This window comes from Oxyura jamaicensis, chromosome 12 (assembly GCF_011077185.1).
Source record: "Oxyura jamaicensis isolate SHBP4307 breed ruddy duck chromosome 12, BPBGC_Ojam_1.0, whole genome shotgun sequence".
Lineage (NCBI taxonomy): Eukaryota > Metazoa > Chordata > Aves > Anseriformes > Anatidae > Oxyura > Oxyura jamaicensis.
The window spans coordinates 21,438,192-21,453,637 of NC_048904.1; the positions used below are offsets into that span (position 1 = coordinate 21,438,192).

The window sequence follows — 15,446 nt, forward strand, 5'->3', positions numbered from 1 at the left end:
CCGGGCTGCGTGCGGCGGGGCCGGGCCGTGCGGGGTCGGCGCTAGCGAGGCCTCGCCCGCAGCGCGGAGGAGCCGCGTCTGGCCGCGGTGGGCCCGGCGGCACCCGGCGCGCACAGCCCGGCCGGCCGTGCGGGGAGAGCCGCACCGCCACCGACACGGAGCGCGAGCTGGTACAGGGCGTTAAAGGGGGGAGACTCCGGGGCAGGAGGCTGAAAAGCGTGATGAGGTTGTCTTCTCGGGCCTCCCATTTAGCAGCGTTGGTTTTTTTCCTGTAACACTGAGAGGAATAAAAATAGTATCTCAGTTCCAGGAAGTGAATTTTCCTCGGGTCGCACAATTGACGGTCATCATTTTAACAGAGCGTAAATGGAAAAAAAAACAGCGCGTCTGTATCACACCTTACCTTTCTGTTTGCACTTGCTTGTTTCCTCCACCTTTTTAAACAAATACGTTATCTCTTATTAGCTTCCTACGTGATAACTGATCAGACAGAGCTACGGAAGATCAAGTGCATGGAGAAGACGGGGATCAGCATAACCAGAGAGCTCATGTGGTGGTGGGGAGTGAGGCTGGCGACCGTACAGCAGCTCCTGGACCTCCTGCAAGGGCTGCAGCTCTACCGGGCAGCACAGGTCATCCTGGACTGTGAGTAGGGCCCCGTGCTCCTGCGGGCACTCTGTGCTTTGTGCTGCAGCGCCCAGACCCAGCCCGGTAACAACCTCTTGCTAGCTGAAGAAGCTTTTGTGGGAAACCTCATACCCAAATTCTAAAACTTCTGTACTGATTCTTAATTCCTACTCTTGCAAATAAAACTTGTAGTGGGCAAGCAAGAGATGACACAGGAGGAATCGCTGGTTCCTCTAGTTCATCATCCCAGCTTTTTAATGTCCCTCTTGGATGCTTCAAGAGTTGCCAGAGGAAGACTGGCTATGCCCTGAATGAAGGGGAGCTCTTTAATGCATCAGACAGGGTTTTACAACAGAGCTTAATTATGAATGTGTTAATTTTTCATACGTTCTTGTTTCCCAGTGAAATTTTGTCATTATATGTTGTCAACAAAGTCAGGGTAGAAAAATTTATCGTCAGTCTGCTTTCCTGCACCGTGAGAAGAAGAGTTACAAAAAGGCTGATCGATTACCTGATTTACTATTCTTCTCACCTTTCACCACTTTGCTGTATTTCAGACTTATCTTTCCTGAAGTAGGGCGATCAGAGTTTGAACACAGCATGCCTAATTAGGGTAAACCATTGCCTTGTAGAAATCAAGGCACTTTTAAATATAATTTCCCTTTCCATTATTCTCCATTGAAAGCTATGCTTAAATTGCAGCTGTCCCTGTGCATAAACCAAACTGTACCATCATTCAGTTCTGTCACGAAGTCTGTTAAACCCTGGGTAACATACTCAGCCTTCCTGTCCCGAGCTGCCCCCACAAGTTGCGAGTGGACCACGCTCCCCTCTTCATGCGCATTCCTACTCCAAATCCACCTTCTTGGGAATCAGATGTTTGTGTGAGTTTTGCTGATCTCCAGAGAGAATTACTAGGAGGAAAAATAAGATTTTTGTTAGGTGGCCAAAAATGCTTAGAGAAATGCTGTGGGAAAAGGACAAAGCTTGTGGGTGTATGCACTTGAACAAGGCAGAAAATGTGCCGGAGCACCGCCTGCTTTTTGCGTTCTGTGACTGGGAGACTGCCAGCTCCATGGCTGCTGGGGTTGCATCACGAGCTGCTGTTTCGCAACAGCAGCCTGCCTCCCCAGGGCAGGGCACTGACAGTCAGCAGCACAGCTGGCACTCAGTGTGCAGCAGCTAGAGGCATTTCTCATGGAAATTCCGGTAATGTGTCGTAGTTTTTGTGCCTCAGCATTGCTTTATATAGCATTGCTGTTTTTCTGCAGGTTTCTGGCATTAGCGTGACTTCTAACTTTTGTTTTAGGACAGAAAAAAAAAAAAAAAAAAAAAAAAAAAACCTTTAACAAGGGCATTCTAAATTTCTGTTTCCTGAAGAGGAATGTTTAATACTACAGCGCAAGTGGGCTTCAAGTAAATTCTGTTTCTATAAATCAAGACCTACCCCAGAGTGATGCTCGGTTATTGTAGCTGATTTTGGTGTCACGCCTAAGTCAGCCTTTTGAATCAGCAGACCCACTTCTGACTGAATTCAGTCAGCTTAGGAGACGGGAACAATTCCTCCTTGCTCTTCTGCAGAGCAACCCGGAGATACAGGAAAGTGAATTTCCACCTGCTTTAATTAGTATGTCAGTAATCCAATTGTTAATTTAATCACAATGACTGTGACTTTGAGGGTCCAGTCTGAATGGACAGGACTGAAACATATTTTCATGAATTTTTTATTTTTATCTATTTACACCAAATAAATTTGATCTAGATATCACCAAAGCAGTAAGCCTGGCTCCCCCCAGATGGTATTTTTGTGGATGCTTTGGAGTAGGCAGTGACCTCTGTGATGGGATAACTTTTTGCTCTGTGCCTCTCAAGTATTTCACGCCCTCGGTTCCTAGTCTAGAGTTTCCGGGGGCTCTTACATAACGCGGTGTAACCAACCACACCTTTAACGCTCATCAGGTACAGCCCTCAGCTTCTTGCCCTGCCAGAGCGTGTTCTGGGGCTCACCTTTGTCTACAGCTGGCTTATTTCAGTGTATTCCTCAACAGGGTCCACTGACACTTCTGTAACCCCACTTTGTGTGTCGCGGCTAAATCAAAGTCTGCATTTACCTCCTGAGAAACATAAAAATGGAAACTTAAAAACTGCTGACTGTTTTATCAGTAGGTGATAGCAGTAACATCTCTCAGGATAGAAATTATGTTGTGGGAAGTCTGCTTTTGTTCAGTTAGGTATGGTGCTACATTTTCCCATGTGGGTTAACTTTGCCCTTTTGAGGGGAGAAAAAAAAAAGATGCTGTTTTTACCCAAGGTGTACTGGGTTTTCTCTTCTTTTACAGACTTAAAATAAGACCCCATGAGCAGGTTTCAGACAGATTAGTTCAGCACATTGCCCACTGTTTGCACAAGAACCAAGTAAGACTTTTCTCTCTAGTTATGTAAAGTGCAAACAATCAGGCATCCAAGCCAAGAGCAGCTTCCAGTAACACCACCTTTAAAGATAAGGATTAAGTGCAAACAGAGGTAATCATTGTAACTGCAGAGAAACATTCATGATCCTTCTGTTTGTCTGACTGGCTTTTCTTTTAAGTGGTATGTAAATATCAGTGGCTTGCACAATATGCACCTGACTTCAGCACCTGGTAGCGGAAGGGCTTATCTGCTTTCTCTTGTGCTGCTGTGATTTACTTCTAATTTGCCTGTGAGCCATACCCCCCCCACCCCCTTCAAGCTTTCTTAAAAACATTTCTGAGACTTTTTGGACTTCACTTTACACAGGCAGCAAAAACTGAGGGGTTTCCCCCTGTTAAAAGTAAAACCCGATCAAATTCCTCCAGGTCAGAGGAGTACACACTGTGACTTCTACAGGAAAGCTTGCTTTCTAAAAACAGTAGTTTTCTGATGGAAATAAACAGGGGTCTTTGTAATTGTCTCTGCGGGCTAGATAGGACTGCAGGAAAGCAAATGTGATGAAGTTATGGTAAGAAACGGGCATATCCAACCTAGCTCATTAAGACACTGAACTGATAAAACAGGTATCTGACATCCCTTTGTTTTTTGATTCTTTCTGTGATAATGGATGAACTACAGAATCGGGCTGTCCCAGCCAGGACGTTGCAAGGAGCTAGAAGGGGCTTTGGTTTGATTCTGAATTCCATAGGGCAATATGAAGGTTACATAAAGAGGGTTTAAGAAAGTGGAAGAGACCAATCTTTTGGGCTGATCCATTTTTAGTTACGTTTCTGGATGATCAAGATTCACTTTTGCCCCAAATCAATTCAACTGCAGTGCATTACAAAACTACAGTGAAATTACCTTTTTTTTTTTTTTTTAACAACTTAGTGCTCTTATGTTGAAGTCCATCACAAAACTTCATATTAATTTAAGTGCCAGAAAGCCTGGATAATTTGGTTGTTGTAGCGTGTGGAAGTAGCCAGTGTTTTCTGGTTTTACCCCAGTATGGACATTCCCCCGCACTGAGTCAAACAGAAGCTCTTGGTACCGGCATCTTTTCAGGTTCAGACAAATCTTCTAAGTCTTTACCCTTGACTTCTGCTTTTATATCTGTATCTGAATATTCTTACTCAGGTGGTGCCTCAAGCAGCAGTGATGAAGTACTCATTGCTTGTTCTTTTGGGCACCTCAGAAAACGAATTGGTCCCAGCTCCAGCAGTTCTTATGTCACCATAACTATTCAGTCTGACTTGTGAGAATCAGACGCACCACCCAGGTGGAGGCTTTGCTGGCAGGTTATTAGCAGAAGAGTTCTTCCTCCCTTTGACAGTTTCTTGCACCACTCTAGTCCCGCTTCTGGATGTCCATAATAATTTTTTCCTATCTTAGTTCTTTAGTTTCAGTGGTGACCTGTTTGATGTAAAGGAAGTTGCAAAATTCATGAAAAACCCTGAAATATAGGTTCAAAGAGGGAAGTGATTTAATTTTAGAGACTTCTAGGTGAAAATACTGGGGGGAAAACGCAATTTCAGAATACAGGGACTGTCAGTTTGAGCTAAAGGCCAGGGGACTGGTTGATATTAGCGATTTCAAAAACCCCAAGAGTTTGTGATCTCATAGCTTTCTGGCACAGGAACAGAGAACCAGTACTGACTTTTCTCGAGTGTCAGTTTGGCTACCTCCTTTCGTTCAAACCTCTGTTCATAGGTGACATTGAAGATCAACGATGCAAACTGCAGACAGAAGTCAAAGGAAAAAGCTTACCTGACAAAAACATGCCCACTTCCACCGTAATTGCTCTTCATACACCACGACTGCTCAAACTTCGGCACGCTGCAGCTGTCACGCCTTGCCTTTTCCTAAGCTTCAGTTCTACTGAAACTTGTTTATGAGAAGTGCAAATAGTGAATGAAACATACTGCTTCCTTCCTTCTTGTCTCAGATATTCCTAATGCTTTGTTTGTACATTTAAAAAACAAACAAACAAAAAAAGCTACTGCTTGATTTCAAATGCAAGCAAAGCCTGCAGCTTTTGCTTCCCGTATATACCATGCTTAAGATAAAATGCTGATAGAGCAGCGTGACAAAAAAACCAAACTTGTATTAATACTTGTGCTTATTCTCTTTCTTATCAAGAGAAAACGTTAACTTTTCTTTTTAAGTAAGAGATAAATATATTGCTGATAAAAGATTCTAGGTCGAAACAAGAGTTTAGAACTATAACCAAGAAGATGAGGTTATTAGACAGTAGAAAGTTCTTGTATCACCTCTAGTGCACACTCAGCACTCCCAAAGTCCTTTCCCACCTCAGTTTTAAATGTCTTCCCAGGTGGGAATTCAGGTACGTCTTCAGGAGATTTTGTCAGCTTTGTATATCAGCATCTTGAATTCTTTTTACTTTTATTTTGTTCTTATTCTAACTGTAGCCTAATTAAATTTTTCTAATTCAGTCTTAGATGTGCATACTCTTCAAGTACCTGTAAGATGAAAGCATCTTTGTATTTTAATGAGACTTCAAGGTTGCCTTTTTAGGCCTGATTCTGAGATTTGGCCAACCTGTATACGGTGTAGGATTTTCTAGAGCTGTAGTGAGTCAATAACTTGGCCATTATTTTTTCCTTATGTATCAACTACTTTTGACCTTTGACCATTTTTGTTTTCCCTCAATTGTATATAGTTTGGTTTTTTTTTCTGTTCATAAGTGAAAAACTGATTCTTTACTGAAATTAGTTCTGTATAGATGTTTTCTAAGAATGAACTTGTTCATGACATTAAAACCACACAATTGAAAATAGTCCCGAAGTGTCTGAAGTGACTAAATCATCCCGAACTGACTAAAACCAATGCAATTCTGTCAAACTCTCAGTACCATGGCAATTAGCAAAGAACTAGATGTCTTCTTTAGGCTGTGAGATAGCTGTGGTTTGAGATCACTGGCTGAAGGATGTTACGTGGAAAATGATGAAATAAATATGCTCTTGGGAATTCCTTATTCTAAGAGAGTATTTGCATAGTCATCACTGATGTATATTTCAAGTTATCACTTTCTGTTAATTTTTAGTAGGAGTAGTTAATGTCACAAATATGGTCTGAATTGAAATGCCAATACTATTGAAGCAATTTAACAATAAATGCAAGGTTTATAATGTTAATTTGAATTTATAAACCATTCTCCTAATGAGGATTATTTTCCGATAACTGATTAGAGACAGACTTCGTTCTCCCTGCTACTCTTCACCTCTCCTTTGTTCTCCTTTGCAGGGATATCACCCTCTAGTGTTACCAACTCTGAAAAAGAAGAGCTGGTAGAGCCACCTAAACAGGAGAACATATCTTTAACTCCTACAGAAAACAAAAATAAAGAGAGAGAAAATGAGATAAGCTTGTTGCCATCACCAGACTCTTCACAGCTGGGAATATCTCCAGCATGTGGTAAGTGAAATAATAGATTCTGATTTGCTTTGACACTGGAGTGATTATATAGATACAAGACAAGACTGCTTTCCTTTCGCTTTTAGTGTAGTATAAATGAATATATTGCTGTTCAAAGTGGTCACACTTCTGAATATTTGCCTTTTGCCTTCTGCTGCTGTCTCCTGAGCTGTTTATTCCTAACTTTAGCACATGGCCTCCTGTTTTTCCTTCCTATAGCTCTCCTGGCTTTGAGAGATGCTGTCTATCTATTCTGTGGGATCTCAAGAGTGCATTTCCCAGGCGCGTGTCTCGTCCCATCCTGGCTTCATGCTAAGACTAGACCTATGCATACGCTTCGTGCCCTGTGTCCCTCTGTCGATGCAAAACAAATCTGTGCCAGAAGAGAGCCCTGCATGCGTCGACATGCCGCTCTGTCTGGGAGAGGGAGCAGAACCACACGATGTGCTGACAAGAGCATCTGCCCGGCAGTATAGACGTCGGCTCTGGAAGCTCCACGTCCCTGAGCCAGGACTGGAGAGATCTTCGTGGTCGTCTCACAAACAGGAACCGGGAAAATAGTTCCGTATCTTCACACGGAATTTCACGTTTTGACAGCTTGTCATAGATCATACCTGGTTACGAAATTCAACAAAATGTCCCACACCCTCATAATTAGTCACAGGCTGCGGTATTACAAAAACGTGTATTTTCAGTGCTAGTGATTCAATTTCAGATGCTGTTTCTGAAGGAGCCGTGTTTTCACTTCCATCTCCACCACCTCCCCCGAGAGACCTTTTGAGATCCTTACAGTCAAATCCTCCTGTCTCATCAAGTGTGAAGGTAAATCCCTTCAGTACACATTGTTTATAATTATGCCAATTCTCTTTATGACATTGTTTTCAAGTAAAAGTTTATTCCTCAACTTGTATAAAATACAGATACAGTGAAAAAGTGGGTCCTTATTACAATATGTTTAGACTGAATTTAACGCTAATGCTGCAGTTGGATTACTTACTGTTTCCCTCACTTCTTATTTTTATTTTTTGCCAGTGAGGGATTAAAATTAAGAGTACTGCATAGCTGAGCATGGATAACATGCCCACAAATAGCAATTCTGAAGGAATTTCCCATATAGATTTTGTGGCAGACATAACATTTCTGGTGTGATCATAGGACAGTGCAGTATAAACAACTGACTGGCCAGAATGCCATACATCTAGTTTAAATTTATGCTTAAAATGTGGTTTCTGCTCAAAACTGGGCTAGTGTCAAATGTAGGTCAGGTTGCCCAGAGCCTTGTCTAGCTGAAAAATGAAAATCTCTAAGGATGGAGATTCTGCTGTTTCTCTGAGGTCCTGTTCCAGAGCTCAGCCATCATTGTGAACTGTTTTTCTCATATTCCTGGTGATTTCAGCTGACAGCCTCCTGTTCTTTCTCCCTATAGCTCTCATCTTCAAGGCAGTCTAGCTAGATCTGGCCTGTGAGCTCTCAGAGTGTTTCCCAGATCCATGTGCACACTTTGGCCCCATCCTGGCTCTGCGTTGGCTTCTTTTTTTGTGTCATTTTGTTTGACTTAAAAAAAAAAAAAAAAAAAAAAAAAACTGCTTTAAGACTTCTAACTCTTCCAAAATAACATGGTTTAAGAGTGAGTACCAGACAGAGGAGAAAACTGCTACAAAGAATGCAGTAGTTTCAGAGTTTCGTGAGAAGGGAGTTCTTGTCTTGTTTTCTAAAGTCTGGAGACATTAAGTCTGTGAAAGCTGTATGGTTACACGTGGGCTATCATGGAGTTCTACTCATACATGGCGTTAGGACTGATCATGCTGGAAGCAAGTGACCATTTTGCAGCTGGTGACAGATGCTTCACATATCGTTGTGAACTTCCTACCAGAACAAAATGCATTACAGCATGAGGGACCCTCCTTTCTGATCCAGTCATTTCTTAATATATGCCTCAGCCATAAAGATTAATGCTTTCTGCAGCTTAAACTAATATTTCAGATAAACACATGGACTTTTAAACAAAGCTAAATATGTTTTTTTGGGGGAAGGTGGAAATGCAAACTGGTAACTGTTTTCAAGTCTCTTCTACTGTGCAAAATATTCCCATCAGCAAAACAAATCAACACAGATATTACAAGGGAAACTGCTGAGGGGTTGCACAGTACCTTTCACGATTTCGTTCAACAATCACAATGCTTACTTAGCCCATGGAGAAGAAAATACGATGCCTGAACGAGAAGGAAAAAGCATACAAATTTTCATGAGATTGACTTGTTTCTTCAAATGTGTAGCCCTGCAGCTCTTCAAGTCCTCAGCAAGAGACGATGGCTGATCTCCCCAGCGGGAGTCTCTTGTGGACCCAGAAGGAAGTTACTAATGCCACAAATGGTTTCAATGACAAGAGTAGAATTTGTGAAGGTACTTTCGCAGATGTATACAAAGGTCAGAGGCACAACATGGTATATGTCATCAAAAGATTGAAAGAGGCAAGTACTCCACTTTTTTTTTTTATCCTTTGAAGAAGATATTTTATGATAAATTCTTGAACATTAGCAGTTGTCTTAACATTCTATGGGCAGGGAACAAGAACTGCTATACAAGAGGAGAAGTAAAAGAGAAATAGTGTAAGTAAACCTAGATGCAGCAAGCACGTACAAGAGAGATTTTACTCACGTGGGTAGTTCTGCAGTAGCTACCTTCATCAGTAATTAGATTAAAGGTGTCTTCACTTCAGTTTTTGTTCTAATTTTCAATTGTCTGTGACACAAAATTGTCATCGGTGTTCTGCCTGTTTTCTAAAGTAGTTTGTCATTTAGAGATTAGAAGACCTGTATAAATGCAGCACATTAACAATTACCATTGAGATTGTATTGCATGTTTTTATTTTTCAGATGGAATGCACAAGCCCAAATTCCACCCAAAGATTTTTTCATACAGAAGTACAAATTTGCTTTCGGTGAGTGGTTGACTTTCCAAGGCAGTCTGTGCATGTGTTGTGTTGCTGGTATGTTTGGCCTGACTTCATGTGTGTATTTCCCAGGCACTGGCCTGTACTGGGGACAGTGGAGTTATGCACTGTCTTTGTGGGAGCCCTGGGGAAACAGCACGCCTGCCAGTGATGCTGCAGTTCCCTGCTGCATAAACAGCCCCTTGCCAGTCCTTGAGACTGTGAGAAATGGTGCCTCCTGGTGCCCTCTGGTTGCTCAGAAGAGAGCTGTGCTGTCATCCTCTCCTCTGCTGCTAGGTTAGCCTTCTGCAGGCCCCCTCAGGGCCATTCTGTGCTTCCAGCAGCAAGACAAAATGTAATTTACAATGCCCTTGAATTTAGGAATTTATTGCAGCTCAAGAAAGTATTTGTTGTTGTTTGCAAATCATTGTTGATCTGTGCCTGCAGGTGTTGCCACATCAACATTTTGCAGCTGCTGGGTTTCTCAGTAGAATCTGGTTTGCACTGTCTGATATATCCATACTTGCCTAATGGATCACTACAAAACCAGCTTCAGTGTCAAGTAAGCAAATAACATGGGTCTGTTATCTATCTGTTGTTACAAGACCTGTCCTGTTACTGTATGAAAAGCAATTAAATCTCTTTCACTTCTAAGAACCAGCCAAAACGTACCCAGAGAAGTTGCCTGTAAGTATGAAAAGGCTCTTTTTTAGTTTTTTTTTTTCTACAGCAGAGCAGATCAGGTCAACAGAAAGCTCCTGCTTTGCAGCCTTCAGATTTTTGAAGTAATACCTAATCTGCAAAGTGTGCCTGTCCACACTAGTGTTAGTATCTTCCTGTAGAATCCACTGTCGTTTTCACTGACATAATGTTCTACGATGTTTTACAAGGCCTTAAGAGAACAGTTTGAGATGTTCATATCTATTGAAAGAGTATTTGCAGAGGGGGTCATAAGACACAGAAACATCAGAAAAACAAGTCACCAAAACCAGTACTGTGCCTCCATAGTGGGCAGTACTTGATGTATTTTGAAGAAGCATGATTTTTTCTGTATCTTTACCTCAGCGTGTCACGTGGCAGACAAAATGTGTAGCACACTGTGTAAGAGTAGGTTCCTTCCTGGGCCTAGAATCATCAGTTTCTGCCTTGGATGAAACTTTTAATGTAGGTCAGCTGCAGATCTGCTTACGATTGCAGTGGGAATAAAACAGTCTTTGGCTTGCAAAACTACTACTGCCTGGTAGGTTTTCATTCTAAAAAAAAAAAAAAATTAAAATACCATTTTTTTCCTTACTTCTTTGCAGGATGATTCTTCTTCCCTGACCTGGGAGATGAGAATTAGCATTTCCAGAGGACTCATCCGAGCTGTAGAGTATTTACACAATTTTGGAATTCTTCATGGCAATATCAAAAGGTGAGGGGCTGGCATATCAGCGCATCCTTGTTCACCAGGATTTCTTTGACAATAGTGGCTGAAAGCTTATGTAATTTTGCAATCCATTTGCAATGCTCCCTCTTGTTCTGCAGGGTGTTTAATCTGTCTCTTATCTAAATGATGGAGATCTATTCTTTTGAAATAATTTTCTGCGTGTTTTTTCTTCTCCTCTCCCTTTCTGCAGTCTTTATCCCTTCATTATTACACAGCAGGCCAAATGCTGGGACTTTTCCCCCTCGGGGCTTGCCTTAAATTTAAAAGTGTAAAATTGTAATTTTTGACATCAAGTCAAAGCAATTACTTGACCAGTATTGTTGTCTGTCTTAATCACAGCTCAAATGTCTTGTTGGATGAAAACTATACACCAAAGCTTGGACATTCAGGTCTGCGATTGTATTCTGCTGATAAAAAATCAGAGTGTACTATGATGAAAACCAAGGTCCTACAAGCTTCTCTTACTTACTTGCCAGAAGATTTTATCAGGCATGGGAAGTTAACAGAAAAAGTTGATATATTTGCCTGCGGTGTGGTATGTTGCCTTTCTTCATGTTCTGTTGTGGTTTTTTGATGTTTATAGACAGGAAAACAGATATATGAGCATGCTCCCCATATAGTTGTTTTTTACTGCAATTTCCTATCATCATTGCTAGCTGTATAATGTGTTGAAATTATGTTTTCATTATGTTCGCATTCCAAATACACTTGAGTATGCGGCAAAGTGAGGTGAATCTTTTGAACAACAAAATTGTTACAGGTTGCAAAAAAAAAAAAAAAAACTGCTTTTAGTTTTAAAAAAATAAAGGTTTTAGTTAAATTCTCAGAAGTCTTACAGATTTGCCACATCAACTACTACAAGCTGTTGGCTTTAGAGGTAGATCTAAACTGTCATAAAGATTGCCCAAATCTGGCATTATTAAGCCATGTGAAGTGAAACCAGTAATTTCCAAGTGCTCTGGCAGTTCAGTATTCCTATACTTACAGAACTCACTTGTAAAAACAGAATTTATTCTGAACAAATTGTTTTATCTGTCAAATATATCTTCTAGGTCTTAGCAGAGATACTGACAGGGATTAAAGCACTGGATGAAGGAAGACATCCTATTTATCTGGTAAGGCTAAGCAACGCTCCTGGTTTACCGTCTTGTTACATGAGGGGAAAATGGTAGTATTCTTACTTACAATTTCCAAACAGTTCAGTAATGTTCAAACGGGTTCAGAAAACAAAGGATCTTAGGTTTCTGATTTCTTTAACAAATGTTTGAAAAAGTTGTCCAAAAATGCTGCTATATACCGTGTTGATTATTTTTCATTCCTCTAGACTGGCATGAGCATAGAGCAGCTGGGTCTGTTCTAGCGCATTTCACATCAGACACATGCAAAGAAAACCATTGGCCTTTACTCTCCCATGTAAACAAATATTCCTGTCACTTGCTTAAATGGAGACTAATAAAGCTTTTCGATCTGTAAACCGGCCGTTAAGAAACAATAAAAGAAATGGGAAGACTCATATTCCCAGTGATGCAGATATGTAATGTATCAGTAACGTATCTCTTTCCTTTGAACAGAAAGATATGATTGCAGATGAAATTAAAACAGCAAAAGAAACCTCATACCCAAAAGTCAAGAATTTTGAACAGCTAGCTGCCAAGGAAATATGCTGTAAATATCTAGACAGGAAAGCAGGACACTTGCTGGAAGAGGTTGCTATTGATTTTGCCTCAGCCATCTGCCTTTGTCTGAGAAAGAAGAATTCCAACATAGCAGAGGTAATTATGTTTAAAACCTGACGAAGAGATTAATCTTCTTGACAGAAAGGTCTAAAACTACAACATTCATGCCCAAGCTATTTTTGAGATCCTTATTCAGATAAGAATCTGTGTAAGCAGGGGTACAGGGATTATTCTGCATTCACAGACTTTGTTGTTAAAAACAGGTGCTTGAAATTGTGGAAATGGCCGAAAATAAATTAAGTGAGCATTACATCTGTGGAGGCAGCACTTCTGGATTTTCCATGAACACTCCAGAAGAAACTGATGATGAGACAACTAATCTCAGCATGGATGTTTCTGCAGGACAGAATAAAGAGGACAGTGTACAGCCAACAATCCTGACAAGTGCCAGTCAGTGCACGCCTTCAATAGGAGCTGTGTCACTTGACATTTACTGTGGACCGATGTCAAGGATCCCTTGTGAATCAGATGAATCAACAAATTTTATGTGGAATCCTAAAGAAAAATCCACAGATGAGCTGCCTAACAACAGCTGTAACAATTCAGAAAATATCACAACCTCTGATTCCAGGATGAAGGAGAAAAAAACTGCACACGGACTCCGGGAAAGAAACGTGACATGCATCAGAAGTGATGACAACTTAGAAATAGCTTCTGCTGCACAGAGCACCTTTCAACAAAAAAATGCAGACCTTGACTCTTCATGTTCTTCACAAGGTAAATCTAGATAAATCTGAAGGGTGGGCGCAGAACATTCAAGCATACGATCTTCAAGCAGTTCTGTAAAAACTGACCGTGCTCCTGTTGTGATAAGCCAAGTCTTTGTAAAAGTGCTCTGTATTACAATAGTAAGAACAACTTACTCTCTTCTCCAGAACTGCTTAGGCTTTTCTTCCCATTTATAAAAACCTTTCAGTACTACTTTTGTTATAATCAGCTACTTGGTTATGATTTTACCCATAAATCTACAAAATGTTATTTGTTTTTCTATCATTGTTCTAAGCCAGATTTTTTTTTTATTTGAAATTATTTTCTATTCCTTAGACATAGGTGCATTATTTTCTCAATATTTGGGCTGTTTTGTATTTCAGCATTAGCCAGAGAGACATCTTGGAAAATAAAGATAAATGACCAAAAAAAGAAGCTAATGGAAAATATTTTACTGTATGAAGAAGACAAATTAAACAGTTCTGAACTATTTGAATCTTAAACTGGATGGATTTATTAGCAGTGTCCAACTTTGAAGAAGAAACAAGGACTGCCTCTTCATTAGATGGTAAAAGTATACCTTTCATATAAGATTAAGTAGCAAGTTTGGATTGGAAACATTTGCCCTCTGCAAAGGAAATAAAGTGAACCCACTGAGAAGAACGTGAAAACATCTTTTATAAAGCAGATCTAAGCACAATGCTACTCTGTAAACAGAAATGCCTTCTTTCTTCTTGTTTGCATCATAGAAAGATATGGCAAACACAATTGCCAAAATAATTTAAGGTCCTTTTGCAGTGTGTTTCAGAAAGCACCCACTTACAACATGTCTTATTAAAAAAAAATGGTGCTCTCAAATTGACGGGGCAACTATTGATCAGTAATCAGTTCACAATATTCATTGCTATCCCACTGTGTACAGGGTAACAAATCTTTAAGAGATTGAAAAAGGTTTCAGTTTTCAAATGATATACTTCAAATTATTATAGTTCCACACACTGAAAAACACTGCATTATCAGAGAAAGGAATAGTTCTCAGATGTATTCTATATGACCCAATCTCAATTTGAATTGCACTGGAAATAGTTATAAGTAAATAATTTAAGTTATGTTAGTCTACTCTATGGGCTGCTCTAATATATACATGTGACACCATTTGAAGTCTGAGTTTCACTGTCAGGAGCTATAAGACAGTGTTTAGTACTTATAAGGGTGTTTTTCAAAGTTATTTTATCTTTAAAACGTTATTAAGGTTTCTCATTGTTTCACAATTGTGAAATTGTGAATTGGTGACTTGTGTATTTTGAATAAGGAACAAAATTTTAATTTAAAATACATTAATTTTGTCACAGGTCAGTTGAAATTTGATTTATTTATGTTGGCAATGGGTAAAACAACCAGTGAAAGATGAGATAGTAAGGGGACCTATTCATGTAGCTGCATTCACTAAGTATGCTCAGAGAAGAATCGTTCTATGTGTCTCTTGGCTTACCCAACTACTGCAGCCTTGAGGTCAACCTCAGCGATCACTCTGAAAAGAGAAGGAAAAAAACAAAAAACAAAACAATCTTGTATGCTGTCATACTTATTATCAAGTAAAAATGCACTGAAGAGAATGTCACTTTTATGACTGTTTATTTGTATTATTGCTTGCATTTTGTACTCTTTTGCAGTCTAGGAAAATGCAGGTTTATGATGAACAAAAAGACTATCAGACCGTACAGCTCAGCGTACTGACACATACCAGTGCTGCCTCCTCAGCGTAGCCAGTAAGGCCTGAGTACAGAAATGTCTAAAAACTTGTATCAGAGTTCATGGAATATTTTTAAAAAATGCAAAAAAAAAAAAAAAAAAGGGGGGGGGGGGGGAGGGAAGGGTCTTATCTTTACATGAAGGTCTCTGAGTAAGGCTTCATTCTTTCTGTATTTGTACAGTACCTAGTTTGCTGGAGGTACTACTATGAACAAGTAAGAGTGTTTTAACTGAAGATCAGAGTATTAGAATTGTCTACACATTTATCAAGTGGGTTTCTACCCTAAAAACGACTAAAATATTTATATTTAAGTGCCATCGATGCTGTCTATATATTTTCCAGTGCCAGTTGTTGGCTTTTATTTATTTTGCCATA

The 15,446-nt window shown here is 40.1% G+C and overlaps 1 protein-coding gene across 1 annotated transcript in view; it reads left to right on the plus strand.

Annotated features, from left to right (window-relative positions):
- The window catches only part of IRAK2 (interleukin 1 receptor associated kinase 2), a 16,230-nt gene extending 784 nt beyond the window's left edge, over nt 1–15,446 (plus strand). Inside the window, exons 2-13 of the mRNA XM_035337397.1 lie at nt 466–645; nt 6,343–6,513; nt 7,229–7,335; nt 8,790–8,984; nt 9,390–9,454; nt 9,893–10,007; nt 10,750–10,859; nt 11,214–11,409; nt 11,927–11,989; nt 12,446–12,646; nt 12,814–13,327; nt 13,702–15,446. Coding sequence (XP_035193288.1) covers nt 466–645; nt 6,343–6,513; nt 7,229–7,335; nt 8,790–8,984; nt 9,390–9,454; nt 9,893–10,007; nt 10,750–10,859; nt 11,214–11,409; nt 11,927–11,989; nt 12,446–12,646; nt 12,814–13,327; nt 13,702–13,820 — 2,036 coding nt within the window. The 3' untranslated portion in view covers nt 13,821–15,446. The remainder of the gene's footprint in view (nt 1–465; nt 646–6,342; nt 6,514–7,228; nt 7,336–8,789; nt 8,985–9,389; nt 9,455–9,892; nt 10,008–10,749; nt 10,860–11,213; nt 11,410–11,926; nt 11,990–12,445; nt 12,647–12,813; nt 13,328–13,701) is intronic.